At 39.7% G+C, this 25,395-nt stretch overlaps 3 protein-coding genes across 7 annotated transcripts; all 3 read left to right on the plus strand.

Moving 5' to 3' along the window:
• The first annotated feature begins 101 nt into the window (after positions 1–101).
• nim1ka (NIM1 serine/threonine protein kinase a) lies at positions 102–13,143 on the plus strand. 5 transcript variants are annotated; one of them, XM_029440608.1, is made up of 10 exons: positions 102–284; positions 1,516–1,582; positions 2,640–2,753; positions 2,858–3,038; positions 5,651–6,206; positions 6,540–6,896; positions 7,109–7,221; positions 9,909–10,030; positions 10,164–10,310; positions 10,641–13,143. In XM_029440608.1, exons 6-10 carry the CDS (start codon positions 6,598–6,600, stop codon positions 11,397–11,399), a joined length of 1,440 nt encoding a protein of 479 aa, XP_029296468.1. In that variant the 5' UTR covers positions 102–284; positions 1,516–1,582; positions 2,640–2,753; positions 2,858–3,038; positions 5,651–6,206; positions 6,540–6,597; the 3' UTR covers positions 11,400–13,143. The 5 variants fall into 5 exon arrangements, with proteins under 5 accessions (XP_029296468.1, XP_029296467.1, XP_029296469.1 ...); XM_029440607.1 differs by lacking the exon at positions 1,516–1,582; XM_029440609.1 differs by lacking the exon at positions 1,516–1,582 and having other exon boundaries at positions 5,651–6,068.
• Positions 13,144–13,431: 288 nt separating this feature from the next.
• Positions 13,432–20,839, plus strand: creb3l3l (cAMP responsive element binding protein 3-like 3 like). The gene is made up of 10 exons (XM_029440499.1): positions 13,432–13,589; positions 14,740–14,880; positions 15,065–15,458; positions 15,654–15,763; positions 17,213–17,305; positions 17,645–17,751; positions 18,142–18,210; positions 18,324–18,408; positions 18,527–18,620; positions 19,189–20,839. Exons 2-10 carry the CDS (start codon positions 14,740–14,742, stop codon positions 19,578–19,580), a joined length of 1,485 nt encoding a protein of 494 aa, XP_029296359.1. The 5' UTR covers positions 13,432–13,589; the 3' UTR covers positions 19,581–20,839.
• A 2,383-nt stretch (positions 20,840–23,222) lies between these two features.
• gadd45ga (growth arrest and DNA-damage-inducible, gamma a) lies at positions 23,223–24,881 on the plus strand. Its single transcript, XM_029439676.1, has 4 exons — positions 23,223–23,365; positions 23,478–23,579; positions 23,689–23,899; positions 24,071–24,881. The coding sequence occupies exons 1-4, from the start codon at positions 23,313–23,315 to the stop codon at positions 24,182–24,184; spliced, it is 480 nt and encodes a 159-aa protein (XP_029295536.1). The 5' UTR covers positions 23,223–23,312; the 3' UTR covers positions 24,185–24,881.
• The last annotated feature ends 514 nt before the right edge of the window (positions 24,882–25,395 follow it).

Below are 25,395 nucleotides of genomic sequence, written 5' to 3' on the forward strand. Positions count from 1 at the left end.
CCCGCCGTGTCCTGCTATGGACAGCTCCTGTGGTACTGAACTAAAGTTATCCTGCGGCTCAAGCTGTAATTCTGGCTTCTGATTGGATAAGAGATGCACGTTGGACTCCTCAGCCCGCCGCCGATTGGGCGTTGCACCTGCCAAACAAGCGGATTTCATTCACAACAGACTGAACCGGGGAGCAGCTGCTGCATAACCAGTGTCACCGGGCACCGGAGAAAGATGATTTTACAGCGAGGTCCGTAAAGCTTGTCGCCACGGGCCCAATGAAGAGATCCACCCAAGTAAGACTGGTTCACATATGTAACATCTTTGGTCTTTTTGTGCTGATAGGATTATAAAGAGAAATGCGCCGGCCCATAGGGAATGGCCTGCTGCGAGGAGGTGTTGACTGTCATTGAACAGCGAGAGACAAATCACTTAAGTATTTCACTAGAAGGTTTATTTACTCAAAAGGTTTCTGTTATGAAAGTTTTCGCAAAAAATGTATTTAAATTCTAACATATCACAGACACAAAACATATGGCGACTCAGCAGTAGACTACCTTGAACATTAATCTCTGGAGGTGGTGGAGCTCGTATCATATGAACCAAGAACTATTTGTTTTTCATGTTTTATTTTATTATTATTTTATATTTTACAATGATTTTTGTCGGTAAATTCAATGCATCACTTCTGAAAAAGGATCAATATGCATCAACTGGCACGTGACGCAATCCTACGCGCAATTTAAGATCTCAACTTTGGGGAACCTCCGTTACTGACTGATAAACCTACTTTACTGTTTTAAACCCACAATGTGCATGGAACCAGGACAATAATAGAAGAGGTTATCTCTTGCACCTGTTGCATAAATGTGCATAAAGGCAGATAAATAGTGCATAACATGCAGTGTCCATCGTAACCCATTAAATATAGTTTGACTGATGGAATTGCATGCTTGTCTTTTAGGAGTACAGTAGTTTGATCAACAACTGGATAGATGTAAAAGCTAAAAATACTTATGAATTATTCCTATGATTGCCTGTGGCTATAATGAAAAGAAAAGAAACAACCTGAAAACCTGTGGTTATACACAATGACTGAATTATTTGCATGTTATGCTTTCCGTGCTTGCTGATTGCAAAGAAGAGAGAGAGAGAGAGAGAGAGAGAGAGAGAGAGAGAGAGAGAGGAGACATTTGAATGACTCAGCAGCCATATTTGGATGTCACAATAACATTACATGTTTTATCAAACTTACCATATTGTGTCTTTAACTACACAATCTGTGTCTTTAGGCCTACTTTTAAAATTAAACAGGTAATCTTTAATGTATTGCTGCATTACAAAATGTTTTCCACTCATTGTAGACCTGGATTAGAAACTGAATATATTTCCATATTTCTTAAGCAAAAATAGCTCTTTTTGGGGTGCGTTTACTTCCGCCTGAATGTGTTCTTGATTTTTATTCTTTTGATGGTCAATCAGTCAGTGCACATGAAACATTGTCCTTCATGTGTTTTTACTTTGAAGCAAACCTCTTTGAAGCGCTGACGGTGAATAAAATGCAAACTCAGATGGCTCTTTAAAGCAGGAAGAAGTAAGTGACCAAATAGATTTGGATTTGAACCACCATATGCAGGATTTACAGATCTACATTACTGTTATTGTGCTCCCTGTAAACAGTGTCATGGTAACTTTGTTAAGGCCTCAGAGACAGCTCTCTTTACCTCTCGTTCTCAAAGATAGACTGGAGGGAGCTGTACAGTAAAAGCAAGTACATATTCTGTATTGTAAGGATTAGGGAATAACGGATACTTTACTGTTTTTCACAACTACAGTAGTAATAATTCCTGCTACATAAAAAGATGTATACTGTATGTAAAACAAAATATATTTGAAAACAATTGCATAGTGTCCGACTAGTGCATTAGTTTTAGTACATCCATGGAGGCCTGTGCAGCTTTGGTTTGGACTTGTGTTTGGACGTGCGTGTGTGTGTGGCAGGGGGAAGGGATTTAGGTGTCAGTCTGTTGTTTTTTTTTATGTGAAATGTTCGCCCCATAGCTTCCGAAGAGGCCTTCTTCTCTGTTCCTAGAGACCGTAGTCTTCATTGTTGCAGCTCTTTCACTGTTGAGCTCTTTATTCTTGTCAGCCGTGCGTCTCAATTAACACACAGGGCGGCTTTGTGTGGAGAGAGCTCGCTGTCTGTGTGTGCGCACTTGTGTGTGTGCATTTACATGGGTGTGCTTAGGCAAAGTGTGTGTAAGTGTGTGTGCATTGCCGCGTGCGTCGTCTTTGTGCTTGAATGCATAACAGCAGTGAAAAAGAGAGAATGCGATACAAACACAGGCGTCATGAGGGAATGGAAGTCAAGTGAATGGAAGGCAAAGTAAGAGGCTTTTTAGAGATGAAGCAGAGAGGAGAAACTTGTTTTACAGATCGACGTTTCATAGCTTGTGTGGTGAGAAACAGCTCCTCTGTTCTCTTATCTATAGGCACCAACAGGCGTTTAGGAAAGAGTGTTTAATTCTTGATCCACAGCTGCTGTGGATGGGCTCTTGTGTTTTCTGTTGTTGGAGTTTGAAGAGGCTGCTGATAATAGCTGTATGGTCAGCAGCAGTGGGCACCAGGTAAACCCTCCTCCTTCTCTTTAGGGATCCGCAGACACATAATTGACTGTCTTGTGAGTGGGGACCCATGCTTGGCAAAGCTGATGGTGCTTTCTGATGAAGGGCTGGCTGTTTGCAGACTTGGAAAATCTGTTTGTGGTAAGCAGTGTCTATTTATTGAGTCGGTTTTTGAATGGTAAACCTGTCTGTCACAGTTGGGAGGACTACATCCATTCATTTTCTGTCGCTTACCCGGGGGCCAGGTGGCGGTAGCAGCAATCTAAGCAAGGCCTCTCCCCAGCAACATTTTCCAGCTCCTCCTTGGGGATCCTGAGGCGTTACTAAACCAGATGAGATGTATAATCTCTCCAGTGTGTTCTGGGTATACCCTGGAGTCGCCTTGGACGTGCCCGGAAAACCCCCTAAGGAAGCCTTTCTCTAAGGGTGAGCCCAGCCACCCTACCAAAGAGACTCATTTTGGCTGATTGTATCCGCAATCTCATTCTTTTGGGCACTACAAACTTAATGGCTCAATATAAATATAAACTTGCATGTAGCTTTAACATCAATATTCCTTACTTGCTTACTAATGTGTTATGGTTTCATAAAAAAATGCATTTTATGAAACCATAACCAGTTAATCTTTGGTAATATTTCTTAACACACAACATGTTTACCACTCGATTTAAACTCTAACTCAAATCAGACCTGTATCAGCAAGATACTGTATATTTGTAAGGCTTCTAATTCTTCCACTGGTGCTCTCTCTCTCTCTCTCTCTCTCTCTGTCTTTACGTGTGTATTGTTGTATGTATAAATCCATTAGTCTGCTTGCGTACATATTTAACATGGGTACTTTGAGGCTCAATGCAGCATTGTATAACTGTTAACATGGCACTGTGTGCTGTCTTTTACTGACACTCAGTGCTTAATGCTCAGCATGAAAAAAAAGACAAACAAACACGCTTAGTCAGTGTCACTAAGCAACCGGGTAGGTTCTGTTATCCAGTAGAAGCAAAGCACAAAGCAATCTGGGTAACTATTACTCGTCTATTGACCCTCTGTGGAGATACTCTCCACTTAAAGTAATTATCACTACATCCAGTTAGTTTTAAGATTTCAGTCCTGGTTGGTTTGGAGACACTCTATGTATTATACTACAAGTCCCAGAACACTGAGGGCGGCAAAACAAACTATTGTTGTTTTAATAAAGAAGTTAGGCAATAACTGGACTTTTTCCATCATTCTGTGAGCAACCATGATCTGATTGTATGCTGCACACGGCGTGAAAAGTAAAAGTGAAAGTAATAGTGGATGTGTGCACGCCTGCAGGTTTTCAGCTCACTGCGATCCATTACTCCCTGCAATATTTAAAATTAATCAGCTGTCAAAAAAGGCAATAGATGGTGATTAAACATTTATTTAAATTAAAAACATTCAAGATTATTACTTTGAAATTGCTATACTCAATGCGGCGAATGTCTAACTCTCTTATTAAGAGATTTTAGGATTATATTCATGAAGATTAAAAGTATAATATTTGAAATGAAAAAAAGACAATAATTGAAGGATGTGAAACAGCAAACAGGAGTCTGATAAGCTGTTTGACATTGTGCTATATTCCCAGACATATTTATCAATCCTTATTCAGTAAAGAGACTATTAAGTAAATGTTCACCTACAATAAAACATTTGTCCCAAAATAATTTTTCTCTCATAATGAATGTGTTTATCTCATGCATGGTTGTCCTTTTAGTCTTTTTGTTTATGTATATAAAAGGCTGGTATTCAGGATGCTTTGTGCTGTAAAGTGGAAGCCTCTCTTCTCTTAGCAAGTCCTTTTAGGCTGCCTGAGATCAATGCTTAGATATTCATGGTACGATGGCAGAAAAGTGTTTGAAGGCTGGGAGACTGTCGGGTCTCACAAAAGAGAATTGCTTTTAATTTCCTAGTGAGGCTTTAATGTATATTCATTCATGTTAGTCAGACATGAGAATACCTTCCAAAGCACCATGTTACACTAAGTTAGCCATTTCTACTCTGCTGCTTTATATACCCCATGTTATGTCATGACAATGTTTTTTTCCGGAACATATTAACTCAATTCATGACCAAAACTGTTTATTGTAATTTGTTATTTTGTAGAGAAACACGGTTTTCCCACTGCAACTGTAATTGATATCAATATATATATATATATATATATATATATATATATATATATATATATATATATATATATATATATATATATATATATATATATATATATATATATATATATATATATATATATATATTTTTTTATTTTTTATTAATTAAGTCTACATCCAATTGTTGAATGATCAATTCATTCATTGGTTTTGAGCTTTTCAATGGTGTTGACAAAAATAAACAAATATTGAATATTGCCAGACAGTGTTATCTTTTAATGCAACATTGGAAAGCTCAATTGGCACGTGTTCAAACTGTGACTGTGGCATCACTTGGCATATTAAATACTAGGAATGCTGTTGATCGTAGTTTAGGTTAATTATACTGTTTGTATACATGCTGTTCACTGTGGTATTTAAATCCAGGTGTCAGGTTGAATGTAGAACAATTGACTTGGTTGGCTGGTTCTGTTAAGTATTAAGTGTTCATATTATTCTACTACTAGGAAATGATGACAATTTGTTTATTTTATTTGGCTGATTTGAGTTGACATTATATATAATCTTATAATCTTCACGTGGGGCTGATCCATCTGTGTTTACTGAGGCACCAGTGTTAACTGGGGCTGTAGTCCGTGTAACATTATTACAGACGGTACGGAGCGCAGCTAGTCAGTTAGCATGCTAATTTCAATAGATATCTCTGCAACACAACACATGGACGTCTTTGATACACATTCTGTTTGTAATGTTAGTTCATTGTTTTAAGTTTTACATTTTGGCATATCGTACACATTGTACCTTTAACCCCAGATTCATCCTTTTCTTTTCCCTGTCATGGGACATTGTTAGACACCAAAGTTTAAATAAATAACTTTTATTTTTGTATCTCTCTCATTCCAGGTTGTCTCACATAATGCTCCATGGTTGCTCCCTGACGCTATCATCTGTTCAACCTCTTTCCTCCAACCCCCCATCAAGCTCCTCTCCCCTCCCCCTCAACCTGTGGCCTATTTATACCCTGGAGACTCAAAAGAGCCCGATAAAACTCTGCAGACCTCTTCAGCAAGAGACAACAGAGAGCATGAATCCAATAACGTACAGTAGATCTAATCTCCAACCTCATCACCGTTTCTTCGACAGCTACACATAAGGAACATTAAGGCTTGGACTACTGGAAATTCTTGAAATGCAACAAGACTACAACTGCAACATGCCTCAGATGACAAACTGATATAGCAGTGTGAAGAGGACAGTTTTGCAGCTGCAACAGATTTGGGAAATTCTGGATGCAACTTGTGCTCTGGTTCACAGACTGGAGGTTCTGTACCATTTCATTGAGATAAAGGAAAACACTCATTCATAACATTTGTTTATTGACTCAGTTGTTTAGATAGCTATGATATTTGGGCCAAGACACTGAAAGAATTTACCTTCTAAATGGCTTACACATCTGAAGGTAGGTCAGGGTTTTTGTCCCATTTGAATTTGCTCTATATCAACATTGACATTGGATCTATGATAGTACAACAATTATTAATCAAATAATAATAATCTAATAGGATTAGAAAAGAAAAATAGAACATAGTTGTAGTTGTCTTTAAAGAAAAATGTATGATCTTGACATGCAGTTAAATAGAAGCAGCACCAAATATATTACTAAAGCAGCTTTATCATGCCTTTTAGTTTAAAGGGGTAGATGTTTAAAGGCGCCGGCATAATGTAGGAGCATCAATCATCGTGCAACTGAGGCACAAACATAATATGTTTTTTTTTCTTATTGGGCATCTAGTCCTTCCCCACCCTCAGCCATGAGCTAAGCCATCGCCACCCTGGGCGTCCCTTGCAGGATGACTGCTGTCTGCCCCTCTGAGAGCAGTCCAGAAGGGGCTGAAGCTGGGACTGGGACAGCAGGCTGTAGGGGGCGGGGGGCAGCAGGCACCGCTGGGAGCATCTCAGTTTCTGGGGCGGAGACCGGGGAGTCAAATGGAGACTCTGTCGGAGGTTCAGTTGGATGCACTGGCGGCCAAAGGTACACTCGCTGCAGCCGCCAGGACAGCTCAGACATCAACACAGATGATGAGGGAGCCACTATCCGCCGCCTCACACCACTGGAAAGGCTGAACCTGGATATGTGCCAGGATGACAGGTGATGGAAGATTAAGTAGTAATTATCTTTTTATGGGTCATTTGTGGGCGTAAGTTCATATTTTATTTTACAAATGACAATTTGTTGTATTTCTATTTGCTTTTTTGACTTGCTATACCAGGTGGTGACTCTTTTTGGCTTACTATGGTGGCTCCACTGTATATCATAAATATTATTTGTGTTACATTTTCTGTTATGTCATCTGACCACAGAGTGGTCCGTGAGCTAACAGTGGGAAGAAGAATCGGCTTCTACAAAATTCGAGGAGAGATCGGCTGTGGAAATTTCTCCCATGTCAAGCTAGGAATCCATGCCCTCACCAAAGGTAAGAAAGTACAAGACATCAGTGAAATGCAACTTTGCGCTCGTGTACAAAATGATCATCTAGTGAAGAGCGGCAATCGTGCAGACTGATGCTAGAATATTCTATAGTGATAGAAAGTAGACCGTTTGACTTAATAGCCATCGATGAAGTTTGGAACACATCCATCTTTTAAGAATAGAATCTTAGTTAAGCTCCCATTTGCTCTGGCTTTTTATTTGATTTAAGTGATTTGGCTGATGAGCTTTTTCTATCAGTAGGCTGCAACGCTAACAAGTGTGTCCTTATGTAGCAATTTACTAACAAGGTGATGTGTTCCTGGCCAGGGGGCTGATTCAGCCACAAATAGACAGACTGTCGGCTGCCCTTGAACAGATGGATTGATTAGAGATCTCCAGTTTCCTTAGCGACGGCTGAAATTGCTGCATGCCTCATCAAAGGCAAAAGAGAGGGAGGAAAACTAGTGTGTAGCTCTGTGTGTGATCTCTATGTTTCTAGGGTTATGTGTACTTTACATAAGTACATGTGTATGCCTGTCTGTTCCATGCTATGTATGTGTGCAGATGGAAGTGGTCTCATTTAGTCCTTAAAAAAACAATATGAGCTGCGATGCATTTTGAATGCTCCTATTGAAAGCTGTCACAGCTGAAAGTGAGCCTAATACCAGTCTGAATAATGCATACTCATGCACAATTAGATATCTCAACACCATTTTGCCACTTAAGACCTTTTCTGTATTCAGTTACCTGAGGTCTATTTAACTTCTCTTTATGAATAATTTAATACAGAATACAGTAAGATATCAGTTGTTTGAATTTGATATATGTAAAGTATTTTGATCTTTATCGGCTGTAAAATTGTATACGTCTTGAAATGTGCACTAACTTTTCCTCTCACCATATTTTATAGGGGATAAGTGAAATGTGATTCCAGAACAATGTAGCTAACTCAGCACTCAGCTGTCATATTTAATATTCTGACTTGACCCTCCATACTATTTGCTCAAACCTAAAGTCACTGCAGTATTACAGAAAAAGAGCCATTTTCCTTCTATGCAAAAGCAAATTTACTCTTAACATAAGGCTAAAAGTGAGAAATGACCCCCGGGAGAACATTACCAAGGAAATTGGTTTCTGAGAGCAGCTAATCCTCTAATTATCTAGAGAGCATCGGGCTTGGTCACTTTAGGGGCAATGCTGTGTTTGCTGGGTGGTCCCAGGCCCACATTTTCTATCCTCTATTCACATAAGATTTAAGTAACATGTGTAATGTATACTGTCAAAGAAAAGTGAGATTATTTTAATGATGATGGACACAATCGGAGCACTTGCATCCTGATTAAAAAAAAATCAACGTTTCATTTTTTAATTTAATTTTCTCTATCAAATTGTAGTTGATACCCTTTTAGAGTATTTCTCTGCATGCTTTTAAATGATATGTACCGCTGACTTTCTTTTTTCTCTCAGTGACCTTAATCTTCTCGTTTGGCCTTTCAAACAAGCCTGTATTCAGCCACTTTTGAAAGAAATCTGCCCTTGATCCAACACACTTGACCAATCTCTAAATCATCCTTTGTCTCGAAAAATCATTGAAAAGGCTGTTTGCTCAACAGCTACTGGAAATAGTGGAAGCCGAAACCATTCTCAACCTATTTCAATAGTTTTTTCCCAGCTGCATAGTAACTGTTGGACCTGTCTGCCACTTTTGACACCGTTTATCATATATTTCATAGCTTACAAAGAAATCTTTCAGGGTGACGATTGATCATTTTTTCTCATCATTAGCTCCTATGTTGTGTGGGGTTCTACAAGGTTCAAACCTTGGTCCCATCTTGTTTAGTTTCTATATGCTCCCCATTGGTCATATTATTATACAGTTTAAATTTGTTGCCTACCAATATTATACAGATGACACCCAGCTGCATGTATCATTCAAATCTGATGAGTTGAACAATCTGGATAATCTACACTATTGCCTTACTGCTATCAAAGATTGGATGCCACCAAAGTTTTTACTGCTGGACAAAACAGAAGTCGCAAAACAAATCATCCATGCTTTTGTCTCTTCCCGCCTGCACTGGTGTAACTCCTTATTTTCGAGCGAGTCTGCAATTGCTCAAAATTCAATTGGTTCAGAACGCGGCAGCAAGGCTTTTGACCAACACTAGACGGAGAGAGCTTATTATCCCTATTCTAGCCCATTTACATTAGAATCCTGGACGCTACAGAATTCAGTTTAAGATCCTCCTGATCACAATCGAAGACCTCTCTGGCGTGGCATGCTCTTATCTCTCTGAATTTATAACCCAATACTACCCAATACAAGATTACTCCGATGTAATGACCAATTGCTCTTAATTATCCCCCGGTTCAAGCTTAAAATGAAGGATGACCATGCTTTTACCGTTTTAGCTCCAACTCTTTGGAATTGCTGAGTCAGTACCACATTTTAAAAAACCTTTAAAAACCCACTTATATAGGCTCTTATAAGTATGTTGCTTACATTTCCTTATTGTTTTATTTGACTTTTAATGCTTTTTTGTTTGTTGTCTTGTTGTGTATCTGTTTCCTTTTCATAGATTGTATATTTTTACATGATGTGTTTTTTATCTTTAACTGTGAAGCATTTCGTAACTGCAATTTTTAAATAGTACTATATAATGAAATTGTGTTTTTCACACACGTCACCAGACAAAGTGGCCATAAAGATCCTAGATAAAACCAAGCTGGATCAGAAGACCCAGAGGCTGCTGTCCAGAGAGATCTCTAGCATGGAGAAACTGCACCATCCCAATATCATACGGCTCTATGAGGTTTGACTCCAATATGGCTTAAACTTTATCTGGTCCTAAGGGGCTTCCTCAATGATCGCTAAATCCGGCCTGACATCCGATATACTTCTAACTAATTCACTCTGACATTCTGGTCATCCTTTTTCTTCTTTAGGTGGTGGAGACGTTGTCACGGTTACACCTGGTGATGGAGTACGCAGGGGGAGGGGAGCTCTACACAAAGATTACTACAGAGGGGAAACTTTCTGACACTGATAGCAAGATCGTCTTCGCTCAGATCCTCTCCGCTGTTAAACACATGGTCAGTAAATATAAGCAAAAAAAACAAGATCTCAATCTGAAAATAACCTATTTTCAATCTTGATGGTCAAATAACTACAATATCGACCACTAAGGGACAACCTGTACTGTCTTTAACCATTGGGGGTCATTCAAATGTCATATAATCTAATGATAAAAATAATATGACGATTTCTGTTAGCGCAGACTGCTTACACATTACTGGTTTAATGCATCATAACTGACAATAAGTACACCAGAGGAGTGTACTGGAGGCATCAAATGTCCACTTCACACTTGACGTGAAAGTAGGTGGCACCTACATATTGATTTTCTCCTTGTTCTCCCACAGCATGAAAACAACATCATCCATCGTGACCTGAAGGCAGAGAATGTCTTCTACACCAGCAGCTCTTGTGTCAAAGTGGGGGACTTTGGCTTTAGCACGCTGAGCCACCGCAGTGAGACACTCAACACATTCTGCGGCTCTCCGCCTTACGCAGCCCCTGAGCTCTTTCGGGATGAGCACTATGTTGGCGTCTTTGTAGACATCTGGGCCTTGGGGGTGATGCTGTTCTTTATGGTAACATGCACCATGCCGTTCAGGGCAGACACTGTGGCCAAACTGAAGCGCTGCATCCTGGAGGGGGCCTACATCCTGCCCTCGTGGGTGCCAGAGGCATGCCAGCGGATGATCAGGGGAATCCTCCAACCTATACCATCTGACCGCTGTACAGTGGAGCAGATGATTGGCTGTGAGTGGCTGCTCCCTGTGGACTTCCCATGTGCCATGGAGCCCTTTAAACTAGACCCAGCCTACCTAGCAGAGAGTGATTCATCTGAACTCGGAGAGGAAGAGATGGAGGTAAAAGCAGCTCTGGAGACGCTAGGAATCACCTCAGAACACATTCTCAACAACCAGGGGAAAGACTGCAGGAGCTCCATCACAGGGGTCTATAGGATCCTACTACACCGGGCTCATAAGAAACGAGCTGTTGAGAGTATGCCTGCCGTCACACAGGTAGTGAGACCAAAAACAACAAGTAAAAAGGAACGGCTAAAAGTGTACCGTAGTTTAAGGCACACATCTAAGCTCTGTGTGATTCTGTGACAAAATGCTCTGCTTCGCTCTGAAAATGTATGACTTAATAGTCTGGGATGAGGTTGCATGGACTTTATTAGGAATAAAAAAACATGCTTTTCAGTCCAGCAGTTTAACTTTAAATTGTGATATACAACCCCACTCAGCTCCTGAAATGTGGGATTTCTTCCTTTTAATATATTTCTTCTAGTAAGTAATATTAGTCTCTGTGAGAATGTTGCTGCTGGTGAATCATTATTGTCTCCTTTATGACAGGGATCTGTAATACTTTTGGAAATGTGATGAGATTTAAAGCGTTTATTTAGGTAAACATAATGATGATGGCATACACAACTTTGGTAACGCTTTATATTAAGGTATATTAAGATAAGTGTTATTTAATAGATAAGAAGTCCTTTATAATATTCTTATTAACATGTGTTAATAAGACTATATAAGTGTTTATGGCATCATAAACATGCTTATTGTTAAATTATAAGACATTTATAAGTACTTAAAAGAAACATGTTAGCAGTTTAAACTGCTTGAGAATGTTAGTAAAACAATTTAGTTTCTTATAATTGTTTATACTAGCATTACAAACACAATTATTGAATTTAACAAACTTATCTATGTCATTGACTTTTACTAAGCTTTTTTTGTTGCTTCATAAAAGTAGTAACTAAAAGCAGCTAACTATGGACACATTAACAGTTAACTATGCTTTTTGCAGCTATCGGATCTAAAGCGAAAAGAATGCCTTGTAAGGGTAATAATATCTGTATCATGCACTTATTAAGAGTTGCATGCAGGGCATTGTTTTTTTTGCTTTAGATCTGGTAGCTGCAAAGTTGACTGTTCATAAATGCATAATAAAGTATGTATCAATATTAATAAAGAAACAACAAAGCTGAGTGAAGGTTTAACAATGACTTAATAGGTAAGTTAGTTCAACTCAATAAATGTGTTTGTAGTGCTATTACAAACAATTCTAAAAACAAACTTGTAAAGCTTTTATTGACGTTCTTAAGCAGTAAATAAATGGTTCAACAGTTTCTTATAAGTGCTTACAAATGTCTTATAATCTAACAATAAACATGTTTATGATGCTATTATTAAAATATTATAGTCGTAATAACACATAATAATGTTAACAAGCATCTTACCTATTAATGCTTATTACAAGGACCATAAAATGAAGCATTACGACTTTGTATTTGAGTCACACGGGCCAGATATTTATAGCCCACACCCATTCTACGCTTAGTTTTGCTGGAACATCAATAACCCCTATGAGACTCAATGTAGCATAAATCTTAAGGAAAATATTTAGAAATCCATTACATTAGGCTGAGGTGATAAAGTGGTGAAACATGCAGTCAGTACATGATATAGGGTGTCTTTAATGTTTATTTGCACTTTTCTTCGATGCCTTAGTTCTCTATCATGTTATGAAATCAGCCAGACTGGTTTCATTACTCCTTAATGTTTGTGATGACATTAATAGAGATTTCACATCTTACTTTCTTCTCTATGAGATGTTCCTGCTGTAAGACTGATTGACTTGAATGGCCTCACTCTATTTTTCTGTGGCCTGAAAGAGCCAATAAATATCATTGAACTTCAAATACCAACCACTAAAGTTGTTCATGTGGCAAAACCGATTATCAGTTTTGACCTCAGACAGTTTCGGCATGAGTTTCAGTAATTAATTTATTTTTAATTATCTGATGCCATTTTCATGTTTATGTTTTGAATTAAAATAAATAAAACATTTAAATGCATCAATCTTTTTTTTTATTGAATATGTTACAATACTTTTGTGTATGTTTTATAATGTCAACACCAAAGGTGCATACATTGGTATTTTGTGAGCAATTATTTTATTTTATTTTTTTATTTTACTGCTGCCACTGAAGTGTATGGGGATGGACTGTGTATGTCAAATACTACAGTCTATCTATGCCATGGTGTATGCAGAAAGCGCGACAATCATGAGTACAGTACATGTAGGGTACTGTACTACACTTCCCAGAATCCCCCAAGACGCTCACGTAGGGATATCCGCCTTTACGTGATGACGCAATTTCTGCCTCGTTGGAAGGTAGTTTCAGGAAGAAGCCCTGTGACAGTAGACTGTAGCAGCGAAGACACGTTGAGTCACTAAAAGACACCCGGGCGCATTTACTCGAATGGTATTTGGTCTCCTGCCATCAAACGGTAAGACCATTAACGTCGACATCAACTGTGTTTCATGTTTTTCAGTGTGTTTAATGTCACCAAGGACCACGCCCTCTTGGTGTTAAAGACCATAATTGATGAATTATTAAGCTGGTCGATGTTGGCCTAAATATGTAATGCAGTCATTTATTTTCTGTTCGTTAAAATAGAAAGCTCATTAATAATATGGCTTGTATGTGTTTATTGTTATGGTAACGAACGTTAGGTCATTTCGTTTATGACTTGTGTTAAATGGCTATGCTGCAAGACAATGCTCTTATTTTGCAAGACAACAAAGACATCCTGCATCCGGACTGCGTTGTTATCTTTTTTCTTTTTAACGTTACCTCGGTAAACAATGCAGCATAGAAAAAGTCATTTCCTGGAATTAACTAAACGCTATTACATCGTATGTGTTTTGACACTTGATATTGTTTTCAGAGATCTCGTGACAAAGACATGCGGGGGCGGGGCTCAATATAAGATGATGTCATGATGGGAGTGTGGCAATGATGCAATATGAAGCGGAACTTTAGTATACGTGTTATTTACTTAGTGACTTGAAAGCATAATCTGTCATACTTTAGATCCTACCCTAAATATTGTTATGCTGCTGAAATCCTTACAGTCAAAACAGTATCCGCATGCACCTGCAGTCTCCACATGGAGCTCAGCTGTGTGGCAATCTACACAACAGAACCCAGGGAATCAGACAGCTTAGTGGACCATTACTTAATTTACTCAACATTACTTTTGTCCTGTGACACATGTATCATTGTAATACAATCACAAATTCTATAGCAGTGTGATTTTGATAATAGGTCATCCTACAATAACTACATTTGACTCAATACTTTGACACTGAAAAGCATCAACAAGCAGTTATTTTTGCAAGATACATGTCTTAAAGAATAAATATATTTTTTTTTAATCAATTTATTGATTCATCTGCAAATAGTGTTAGCACTACTTAACTGTTTTTCAGCCTATGAGAACAATACATTCTATTTAAGCTAAGCTATAGCATATAATTACAAAACACAACACCCCAGACATTCTAGTCTACTAATATTATATGAATATACATGCCATTGTTAACAATTATTACATTTACTAATGCCGTGGTCTATATTCTGCTGTGTTGCCACAGATGTCGGTCACTGCTGAGCTTCCAGAAATGGATGGAGCAGACCTGTTCGGTCTGCTGTTCCACAATGGAGAGAATGGATCTACTGAGCCTCTCTTTCCTGATGGGAATGGGTTCATTGAATCCTGGCTGTCAGAGCAAGATGTAAGACTCCATTCACAGAAAAAAACAAAAAGAATTTAGGATGAAGTTGGTTGGACATTATTTACCCATATTGTTCCTCTTTATCTTGAATAACTCAAAATGCTACTACTGTGTATTTTCAAACTCTAGTCCAAAGTTCAAAAGTAGTCTTTGGTTTAAAGCTAACACTGTTTTTTCCTCCCAGATACTGACAGGAATGGATACTGAAGACTTTCTGTCCAGCTTGTTAGAGGGAGAGGACAACATGGGAACTACCTGTCCCTCTCATTCTCCCTCTGGCAGCGATAGCGGCATTTCCGACGACAGCAGCACTGTGGTTGGAAACAACAACCTTCTGGGATCCTCGAGTCCCCAGGGCAGCGATAGCGACATTGTGCCAAGTCCCAGCTACTCCCAGCCTAGCCCAGTGCACTCTGACCCTGCTCTGACTCCTGGAGAGCTGCAGACCGAGAGCCTGGAGGTGTTATCAGTCCAGGCTGATCACAGCTACTCTCTGCTGCAGAGCGGTGGCATGGACATGGATGCCCTGCAGAGTGTGAGGGCAGAGCAGCCCGATACAGATGTCTTTATTGATCTGGGTATGTGTAGTCCAAGAACTCCCTGATTCTGACTTCATTTATAATTTATATATTTGTAACCTATCCACTTAACTCCTTGACAAATACCTACAAAACACATGGATTCTGTGCACATTCTGTGCAAGGGTTGCTGCATACATAATCAACAAATGGCGGCACTTTATGTTTACTTCAAATGTATTTCTCTCGTGTCAGACGACTTTGTGAGTGAAGCGATGGAGGATGACGTCACAGACGAGCTGCCCTGCACTTTGTCCATAGAGGACTCAACACAGGATTCAACTGAAGACAACGAAATGGACCAGGTCAGTTTCCCCACTTTTCCTCATTTCTATGTTGTTGTTTTTTGGTCAAACCGAAAATTTTGCGTGAAGAAGGCTAAACGTTTTAGTTTGATATGACTCATTTATGTTTGACACGATTGGTGAGCTGATTCTTTGCATGTTGAATGCTGGAACTGTGCCACCATCTTGCAGAGGTGGGAGTAAGTCCCATGTGCAAGTCACAAGTCGTCACCTTAAACTCTCATGCAAGTCCCAAGTTACTGTGTTAAGAGTCAAGCAAGTCACAAGTCGTATGAACTCAACCGTCCCGAAGTAAATGCTGACCGTCTCATTTATAAAAAGATTAAAATAATTTTCATACTTCAAAGTGATGCGTGGCTTTAATAAAACACCATGGACATTATTCAATTATAAACTAGCTCACATTTTATAAAAACATTTGTTACATACACATATTACTGATGTGTCTACCGTAATTTTCGGACTATAAACCGCACCTGACTATAAGCCGCAGACGCTAAATTGACTAATTTGTACATATATAAGCCGCACTGGGCTATAAGCCGCAGACGCTAAATTGACTGATGTGTATGTAGCCGGTCTGTAGCTGACACCACGATCGACTCTGCGTTGTGTTGTGTAGAACCAGGAAATAACGATGGAGAACTTCTGCCTGTTCAATCAGCATTTATTGTCTCTGACCGTTGGTGTTTTCCTTAATTTGTCCATAAATTACCGTTGAAACAGAAGAAACACATGGAAGTCATCATCATACGGTAACTCCACAGTCGGGGTTTTTGGACATGCACCCCTCTCTTCAGCGTATCCTTCTTTCCGTCTCCCGAAAAAGTGGCGCGAACCCCCAGAAAGTGCCGGTTTCAGGAGTATCAACATAAAAGCATATTTAACAAAATAAGACTCCTCGAAATAAATATATATATTTCCATAATGAGGGTGTCTCACACACTGCCTCGCTCTCGTAATGTCCGTCTGTCTCTCGTACCACTCGCTACTTTTGCGCGCTCTTTCCCTGCATCCGGTGGACTGTAACCTGTAAAATCCATAGATTTAGGAATTCCCCTAGTGGCCGTTAGCTGTAAAAATCCATAGATAAGCCGCACTGTTATATAAGCCGCAGGGTCGCAAAATGGGGAAAAAGTCGCGGCTTATAGTCCGGAAATTACGGTATATTGCATGCATTCAATTAATAAATTAACAGTTTTTTTAATTCTAATATCTGTACACTTTCTATTTTACATTTGCTCTAGTAAGTTGCCAGGTTTGTGCGCATTGCACTAGAAATCACCCAATCACATTTCAGAAACAAAACGTTACTCTTCTCAATATCGACTTGACTTGAGTCTGACCCGGGTTAAGTCATGTGACTTGAGTCTGACCCGGGTTAAGTCATGTGACTTGAGTCCTCCATCTTGTACATGTGATTAAAATATTTTGTCTTTCTCCCTTTAGTTCCATTTTAAAGAGATTGTGCTCACTGAGGAGGAGAAGCGGCTTTTGGGGAAAGAGGGAGTAACTATTCCCACTCACATGCCTCTCACAAAGGTAATTTATGTTGAAAATGTTTTATTTACTTGAGCTGATTGGCAGCATTGTAAACTGCTCTGCCACATGTTGTAAATGTTTGTATAATAATAAACATATTCATACATCAGCACTTTTATTATTAATGTTTTTAGCCATTATTGTACATTTAACATTTTTAATGGCCATATGTGAATTTTATTTTTCTTGTATCTCTGTATGATAACTATTGAGGGTTTAAAAAAAAAAAAATGTTTTAAAGATTTTTAGTTTGGTCCAGCTGTGGCACATCTGCTCTAGGCTGTTATATACGTCATAATCTGTCAACATTGTTGTGAAAGCCTTCTCTGTGTGCAACAGGCAGAGGAGAGGACCTTGAAGAGAGTCAGGAGGAAGATCCGCAACAAGCAGTCTGCTCAGGAGAGCCGCAAGAAGAAGAAGGTGTATGTCGATGGACTGGAAAACAGGTGAGACTCGAGTCCTGAATGACTTTCAATGAGAAATGAATTTTCGTGTTTTGCATTTCTGCTTAGAAAATGACTAAAACGGTCATTTGATTTTTTTTTTTTATCGGCTAATTCCTTGTCTGTTGATCAACTAATTGATGAATCGACACATTTTTGCAGCCCTACAGTGAATAGACTTAGTTTTTCAGATGAATACAGTTATTCATGTATAAGAAGTGGTAGCTCAAGAACACACTGAAGGAGAAGTTAAAGAAGAACGTGGCAACAATTTTGCCTGCCTAGTTCCCCCTGATTACTAGTTATGCTGGCAGATACTGTATATCTTCATTTATGTTGGTCAAGTATGTGCGTTTGGAGAAAAACTAATTACTGAATCAATGTCTACCACAGGGTTGCCATCTGTACCGCACACAACCTGGAACTACAGAAGAAAGTCCAAATGCTTCATAAACAGAACATGTAAGAACTCTGAGATATTGCTTCTTCATTAATATGTAATAACGCATATCTAGAAAGTATTTTCAAATCTGCTGATGGCCGTTGTAATAAACCTGTCCTTTTTGTCCTCACAGCTCCTTGATAGAGCAACTGAGGAAGCTCCAGGCAATGGTGAAGATGTCGACTATGAAGGCTAGCACAACCAGCACTTGTGTTATGGTAAATTAGTTGACTTCTCTTTTTAATCTTCTGATTAATGTTCCTGTATAAAGTATCAAGTTTGTTGTCATGCTGCAGTATTTTCCTTTCTCACTCTCTCCTTGGGTTTGCCCACCAGGTGTTCCTGCTCTCTTTCTGTCTCATCATCTTCCCGTCAGTCAATCCATTTGGCGGAAAAACAGAACAGAAGGAACTCTACAAACCTTCCTCCAGTAAGTTACCTCAAAAATAACAAAGTCTGTCTTTTGTCATATGTCAACCTTTCTTGTCATGTCTTTTTTTTTCATAAAGATGATGTCTGTTCAGTGTGTACTGGCAGACTGCACTAGAATAGAATACATTATACACTTACATTGGAAATCTTGTGTGAAGAGTTAGCTTAAAACGAAAAGAAAGAAATGCAGTTAAAAGAGGAGCATAAAAAGAGATTCACACATTTTACGCAAAATACACAAAATACACATATATATATATATATATATATATATATTCACATTCACATTCACATTCACATAAAAATACATATTCTATGAATTATTGCACAGAACAATGAACTGCAGAGAAGACTGTATGACGGATATAAGGGTAGTTCTTGGTAGAAAACAGAGTCTGTAAGGTGTGCACTACATCGCCACAATAGAATTTCAAGTGAATATCTTCCCTGAACACTTGCCAGTATAGTGCACATTTTCAAATGTATTTTATTTATTGTGTGACTGAGATTTCATCAATGTCTTTGTTGGCTCAGCTGTGGTAACCATTATCCTTTCGTTTTTGCAGTCATCTCCCGAACCTTGCGCTCACTGCCAACAGACAGCACCGATGCCATGTCCTTCCATGAGCCTGAAGACAATGAGCTTTTCTTATTGCCCCAAGCAGATGTGGAGAACGTTAAAGCCATTTTCGCAGGCGGTCAGAATCACACCCCCGACTACCAGAGGGTGGAGCAGCCTGACTCCGAAACGGGATTTAACAGCAACTCCTCGGCAGACTTCCCCAGCCCCGCTCAGGCTGCAGAGATGAAGCCGGGGCCGGCTGGCGGAGTAGGGGCCTTACAGGAAGGATCCATTGATGCCGCTGTTGCGTATGAAGTCACAGGTTCCAAGGATAACTGGATAGAGCAGAACCCCCCGTCCGTCATACTACAGCAGCACCGCTCAGATGAGATGTAGTAGGGAGATGAGGATCAATATAACCAGCAGAGGGAGCCATATTCCTAATGAGGGAAGCTTAATTTAACAAATGGATGAAGGGAACGTACCAGTAATTATCATGATATAGTTATCAGTCTGTCCGTCCCTACTTTTCCCCTCTAACAGCCTTCTGAAGTACTACTGTTACTTTTTTTTGCACTTTGTTCTGATTTCTGTGTTCTGTGCAAAAAGAACTGGAGAGAGATTTCCATATTTCAGCAGTGTAAACAACCTAAAAAAGCAGGACCTTTCAACGATTAGCTTCATGCTTGTGTTGCTGGAGGCCACATGCAACTTAAGAAGCACTGAGGGCTCTCACAAAGTGGTGCTAATTACCAAATTCAAGCATTACTTGATGACATTATTATTTATCACCACATTCTAAGGGAGCTTTGTTTGACTCTTGTCTATCCGGTTACCTCCAGCAGATCTAAGTGTTGCTGCTCATGAATTACTCTCCCATAGTAAATTATTGTGAAAATAAGTAGTCCAACAGTTTGCGACGCAAACTAGCGAGAAACATCCATTGCGTAGTAGAGTATAGGCTGCTTAATTCTCATAACGCTTGATCAAAGTGGTTGTTTGCCCACCGTTATGCTAAAGCCATTGCAGGACATTTGGCCATTTAGAAGATTTGTAAAGTTTGTTAGTATTTCCCTTGTAACAAGGGTATCCACGCTCATTTTAATTTTGGAATGCTTTGTTTTAATGTTGTACAGTAAAGCAAAAAATAATGTTTGCAAAATATAGAACAAGACACAGAACCTTTGACTTTGTCATTGTTAGCCAACCCAAGTCTACCCCTTGATCTCCTCTTTTTCAACTTCATGGGACAGTTCTTACCTTTCGAAACATGTCTAAAATACTTTAGCACCTGTGTACGCAGAGTAAGGGCTTTAATATATTAGCTCAGTAAACCGTGTTGCAGTAAAATATACTCAAAAATGTAATGACCTGTTTTGTCAGTGAGGCATTTTTGTCATTTCTTTTGTGTACTTATGTTACTATCAGTAATACATGGAATATAAATGGTATTGGAACTGCTCTTTGTTATAAATGACAGTCAATGAGATTTTAAATGTTGATCATGTTGAACAAATGCACTGACATTTGACATAGTCCAAGAATAAAATGTAAATACACTTGAATGATTGTAGCTCTTCTGCACATTTGGACTCTTTATGTATAAGACATGTCTGGATATCTATAATAATAAACTTTTTATATATCAGAATGAATTGTTCTTGATTAGTGTCATTGAAGAAGGAATATAATAACACCTGTATACATTATTTGGTACACAATACCTACATTTAAATGCAATGTTACAATTGTTACAATGAAAAATAAGTGCTCAGGAGCTACCAGTACAACCACAGTCTGGAACTGCTTTTGATCATTATAGTTTTTAGGCATGGGCTTTGTTGGAAGACTGTCACTAATTTACCCTCCAGCCTGGGATTTCCCCCATCCTCCACCAAACTGCTTACTGCATTCAGATCAGCAAAAGCCCCAAAATGAATAATAAAAAATTCTATTTGTAAAGCGCCTTTCAAAGCTAAAAGCAATCTCAAGGTGTTAAATTCCAGTTGGATTCATGTAATGTTGTTTATCTGTCGACCATATGACTAACTAAATTAACCTGTATGGATAACAGAGGGACATTGTGATGATTTTCTAGGCAGGGCAGGCATTTTTCAGTCATGTAGCCTATACTTTAAACTTTGTAAATTCAAAGATATGTTGCTTTTTTTTCACTCAAACACTTTTTTCTATTGTTTTATTCCCGTGTTCACATGCTCCCTGACTGACATAAAATATGTGTCTGACTTTAGAAGTAACCTCAGCTGTCGGGGAATAACAACATCTAGGGGACTTGCTGACTCACACTTGTGAGGTTGGAATGTCATGAGGTCATTGAACATGTTGAGACTAATGTAAGGGAAAGGACACTCTGAATCCCCAGCAGGTGGCGATGTCAGTCTAGATGTCTGACACTGAGCGCTCTGCTCATTGTAGGTCTGCAGCTCCATAGATGGTGCTGATTAGTTTGAAGGTCATCCATTTATCATGTAGTCATTACAATTTGTATTCAAACACATTTCAGAGTGGTTTGTTATTGACTCATCATTTAACAAGAAACTTGTAAAGAAAACAACCTTCAACAGAGTGCATCATTCATGTAATTAGTGCTTACTTTAATGCCTCTGAATTACTGTAGGCTACTCTTAATTTGTGTTTATACAATAGTAGACACCATTTTCAAGTTTCAAACAGCTACGCGGTGTGTAAACATGCACAGCCTTTGGCATCTGTGTAAAAAGCGAGTGGTGTTGAATGTAAACACATGCAGTCTAACTGATAAGATAAACTAGCCTGAAAAGACTACTGGTCACGGCACGTGGCGCCTTACTATAGCATCTGTCATGCATCTGCCGCAGGACATTGAATGGAGTGGGGTAATAAAGAGTGTGGGGCGCACGCAAGACACACGCACAAACACATACCCCCCAGCCTCATAAAGGACCGGGTGCAGGTGGAGGACGTGAGTATTGTTGTGACACAAAGTCTCCTTTTCTCTCCGAGGAGAAACGACACGCGTCAAGTCAGACTGGCAATTAAAGCTTCCTTTTCACTGGACGAACACAAAGTGTATTAAAAGTGGCGTGTGCCGGCTACAAGCTGTTTTGGACACTTCGCCCTATTTGGGTCAGAACAGACACTCGCTCGCGGGACAGTTCTGCAACTGGTTGATAGGATGCACTCGCATGCAGGTGCAGCATCAACAAGCTGTTATTGAGGGCAAAGCTAGAAATCAGGGAAAGTTTGGATAGGCTATATATAACACAGCAGTGATTAGCCATGTTGGGAAAGTCCAGTCATTAAGAGATTGTTCCGGAGTTTATCTGGATGGTTCCACTTTTACCCACGACTTTCCTTTGACTTGTCTGCATATTCAATTACATTATCACCTGTAGGTCTGACATTTGTCTGGTATGCCCGCTGGCTTTTATAACTGCCATGCGCATCACTTTGGTGCAACAATTGTATAACCAACAAACACAAGGTTCCTGGTATTTAGTGAAGTGGTAAATAAGACGGTAAACAAACTATGACCTCATCTCCCTGTAATCTTCATAATGTAAACAATCACATTACTAGAATAAATAAATAAATATATATGTTTTTTTCTTCAAAGGCGTTAATATCACATGATTTATGTGTATCCATTGTAATTGCAGGTCATAAAAATGCCACAATATAATTTTCTGTGTGATATTCAGGTGGCTAATTGAAGCCACTGTGGGTTCAAGCTTTATTGTGTCAGTACTATCTGCAGTGACTCTGAAAGTCCACCGTAAACAGGAATATAAGTTTTTGCTCATCGTGGTGATGCTGGATGTTGACAAGGCAAGCAGGAATCGGTGGTGGGTGGGGGCATTTCTTGAAAGGTTGTAATCCTGCCCCACGTGGGGTTGTCAACAAGCTCAGTGTAACTGCCCGTAGATTTTTGCTTTCCTCCCCGGCTGCTGTGAGCCAATGGTATGATGCATGAGCGGAAAAGACCGCCCCTTGCCGAGAAACTACGCTGATCTGCTATAAATCCACCCACAGCCTGTTCCGAGCTCAGAATAACGCAAGAGACTACATCAAGAACTACACAGCCTTTTCTGTTCACTGCAAAACCCCGAACAATTTTGGATTATAACTATGACTCTGGAAGAGATCCGCGGACAAGAGAACACAATGGAAAACGCAGATAGGTAAATATTTAACACATGGAAAAGACATTTATCAAGCTGCTAGGTAAATGCTTTAATCCTGTTTACCAAAATGTGCACAGTGTCCTGATGATGTGTGTTTTTCTTTGTAAAGGGTGCAAAGTGCAGGCGCAGCCCTGGAAGAGCTGCTGGTCGCTGCTAAGAAGCAGGACTACCTGACAGTTGGAGTTTATGAATCTGCTAAAGTCATGAATGTGTAAGTATTGCAATTCGTGACATGTTTAACTACAATTGTCTTTTGAATTTTTTTTTAAGCATACGCATGAAAGAATGTTTTCTGACCAGCTTTCTTGTCTTTTCCACAGTGACCCAGACAGCGTGGCATTCTGCGTCCTCGCCACCGATGAGGAGTACGAGTGTGACATTGCTCTCCAGATCCACTTCACCCTCATCCAGGCTTTCTGCTTCGACAACGACATCAACGTTGTGCGCGTCAATGACATAGAGCGCCTGGCTGACCTCGTGAGCGCAGACGACACCGGCGAACCCAAGGACGCGCACTGCATTCTTGTCACGGTATGTTCCCGGGAGCACCCACTCAGCCAGGAACTAGCAGCCAGTGAATCATGCATGCATCACTACTCTGTCTGAATATTCTGCACACACAGCCAAGTTACTGCATGTCTGCAGAGCCTATGTCTGTCTCAGGTGTTCTGACTCTAAATATCTCATTCTTTGTTTTTTCAGAGCCCCAGTGCAAGCCCATGGAAAGACCCCGCTCTGGACAAGCTGAGTCTGTTCTGTGAGGAGAGCCGCAGTGTGTACGACTGGGTGCCCACCATCACGCTCCCAGAGCGCTGAAGTGACATTCCACCAGAAATGCTTCACATGATGATGATGAAGATGATGAAAAGAAAGTCAAGGAGCTGAGCCTCAGTTGGGGGTGTCAAGCCTTTTTGCTTCACATGTCTGGATTAAGAGGCTGTGGCTGTAACCCCCCTGCAAGAGCACAACCTTCCTGTGCATCCTGGGTCAGCACGTTGGTTCTGGATTACCCTGAGGAAGGGTTCAAGTTCAGAGGTCAAGTGTGGACTGGCTCAGGTGAATGTGGAGTGGACAGAAAACCTGAAGGACACTGAGGAGGATTTGGAGTGTACTGCATAGTGCATGAATAAATGATATGTGGCGACCCAGTTGCTGCCCTAGATAAAACAAACAAACAATGGGCAACTGAGCAGTGGAGGTCACAGAGACTTTGTAAGAAATGGACTTCTGAAAGTACAAATGCTGGACTGAATCGTATCAGAGAGGAACAAGGAAGATGCTGGTCCAGGTTTGGAAGAGGGTGTCTGAAAATGTCTAAATGGACTTTACTTTTTTTTTTTCCAGCGCAGCTATCAGGAAGTTCTTGGAATAAGCAGACTTTGCTTGCAAATCCTGATTTGAGCTGTGTCTGAACCGGACTACTATTTTTACTTTCAAATATGCAAAGAAATATGCAATATTGTTTGAATTGTTCTTATTTTTAATGTTTTGTGAATAAACATTTGAAATCAAACTCTTCCTCTCTTGAAATGTTATTTCTCCTTTGCATTAGACTTTGGCACTCACCACACTTAAGGTTAGTTAAGATGCACCAGAGTGCAGGAAGTTATACAGATATAGAATTATCAGGAAGTGTTGCATGACATCAGTTACTTAGTAGAAAGAGTAAAAATGTGGGTGACTGACGGAAAGTCATGTGGTTATGAGAGAGAGAAATCAAATGGAGAGAGAGTAGAGAAGTTACAACATAATGATGCTTGTGACATGTGCCCTTTCCAGGCACTGACCTTAAACTGCTCGTAGACCAGCTGCCTTATACAACAGCTTGCACAATCACTGCAGCCAGAATCGAGGCAGAGGCTGGGGGGCCTTCAGGAGAGAGCTTTCTTTTGTTCTTTTTCTGTGCACAGACAGCTGAGGCTAGATAGATCTGTGTGTCCGTTTGTGCTTAGTTTTAGCTTTGTGCATCCAAGTGGAAATAGGGGACTGTATGATGTAAATAACCCAATTGTTCTGTTCTGTAGAGC

The sequence above is a fragment of the Cottoperca gobio genome, chromosome 9 (genome assembly GCF_900634415.1).
Source record: "Cottoperca gobio chromosome 9, fCotGob3.1, whole genome shotgun sequence".
In the NCBI taxonomy this organism is placed as follows: Eukaryota; Metazoa; Chordata; class Actinopteri; order Perciformes; family Bovichtidae; genus Cottoperca; species Cottoperca gobio.

What these genes read in the sequence shown, in the direction of transcription:
- nim1ka (XM_029440608.1), top strand. Translation starts at nt 6,598, where the DNA reads ATGACTGCTGTCTGCCCCTCTGAGAGCAGTCCAGAAGGGGCTGAAGCT. An exon ending in GATATGTGCCAGGATGACAG is followed by an intron (nt 6,897 to 7,108) that starts GTGATGGAAGAT and finishes ATCTGACCACAG; the next exon opens with AGTGGTCCGTGAGCTAACAG. An exon ending in ATATCATACGGCTCTATGAG is followed by an intron (nt 10,031 to 10,163) that starts GTTTGACTCCAA and finishes TTTCTTCTTTAG; the next exon opens with GTGGTGGAGACGTTGTCACG.
- creb3l3l (XM_029440499.1), top strand. Translation starts at nt 14,740, where the DNA reads ATGTCGGTCACTGCTGAGCTTCCAGAAATGGATGGAGCAGACCTGTTC. An exon ending in AAGACAACGAAATGGACCAG is followed by an intron (nt 15,764 to 17,212) that starts GTCAGTTTCCCC and finishes TTCTCCCTTTAG; the next exon opens with TTCCATTTTAAAGAGATTGT. An exon ending in CTCACATGCCTCTCACAAAG is followed by an intron (nt 17,306 to 17,644) that starts GTAATTTATGTT and finishes TGTGTGCAACAG; the next exon opens with GCAGAGGAGAGGACCTTGAA.
- gadd45ga (XM_029439676.1), top strand. Translation starts at nt 23,313, where the DNA reads ATGACTCTGGAAGAGATCCGCGGACAAGAGAACACAATGGAAAACGCA. An exon ending in TCTGCTAAAGTCATGAATGT is followed by an intron (nt 23,580 to 23,688) that starts GTAAGTATTGCA and finishes TCTTTTCCACAG; the next exon opens with TGACCCAGACAGCGTGGCAT. An exon ending in CGCACTGCATTCTTGTCACG is followed by an intron (nt 23,900 to 24,070) that starts GTATGTTCCCGG and finishes TTGTTTTTTCAG; the next exon opens with AGCCCCAGTGCAAGCCCATG.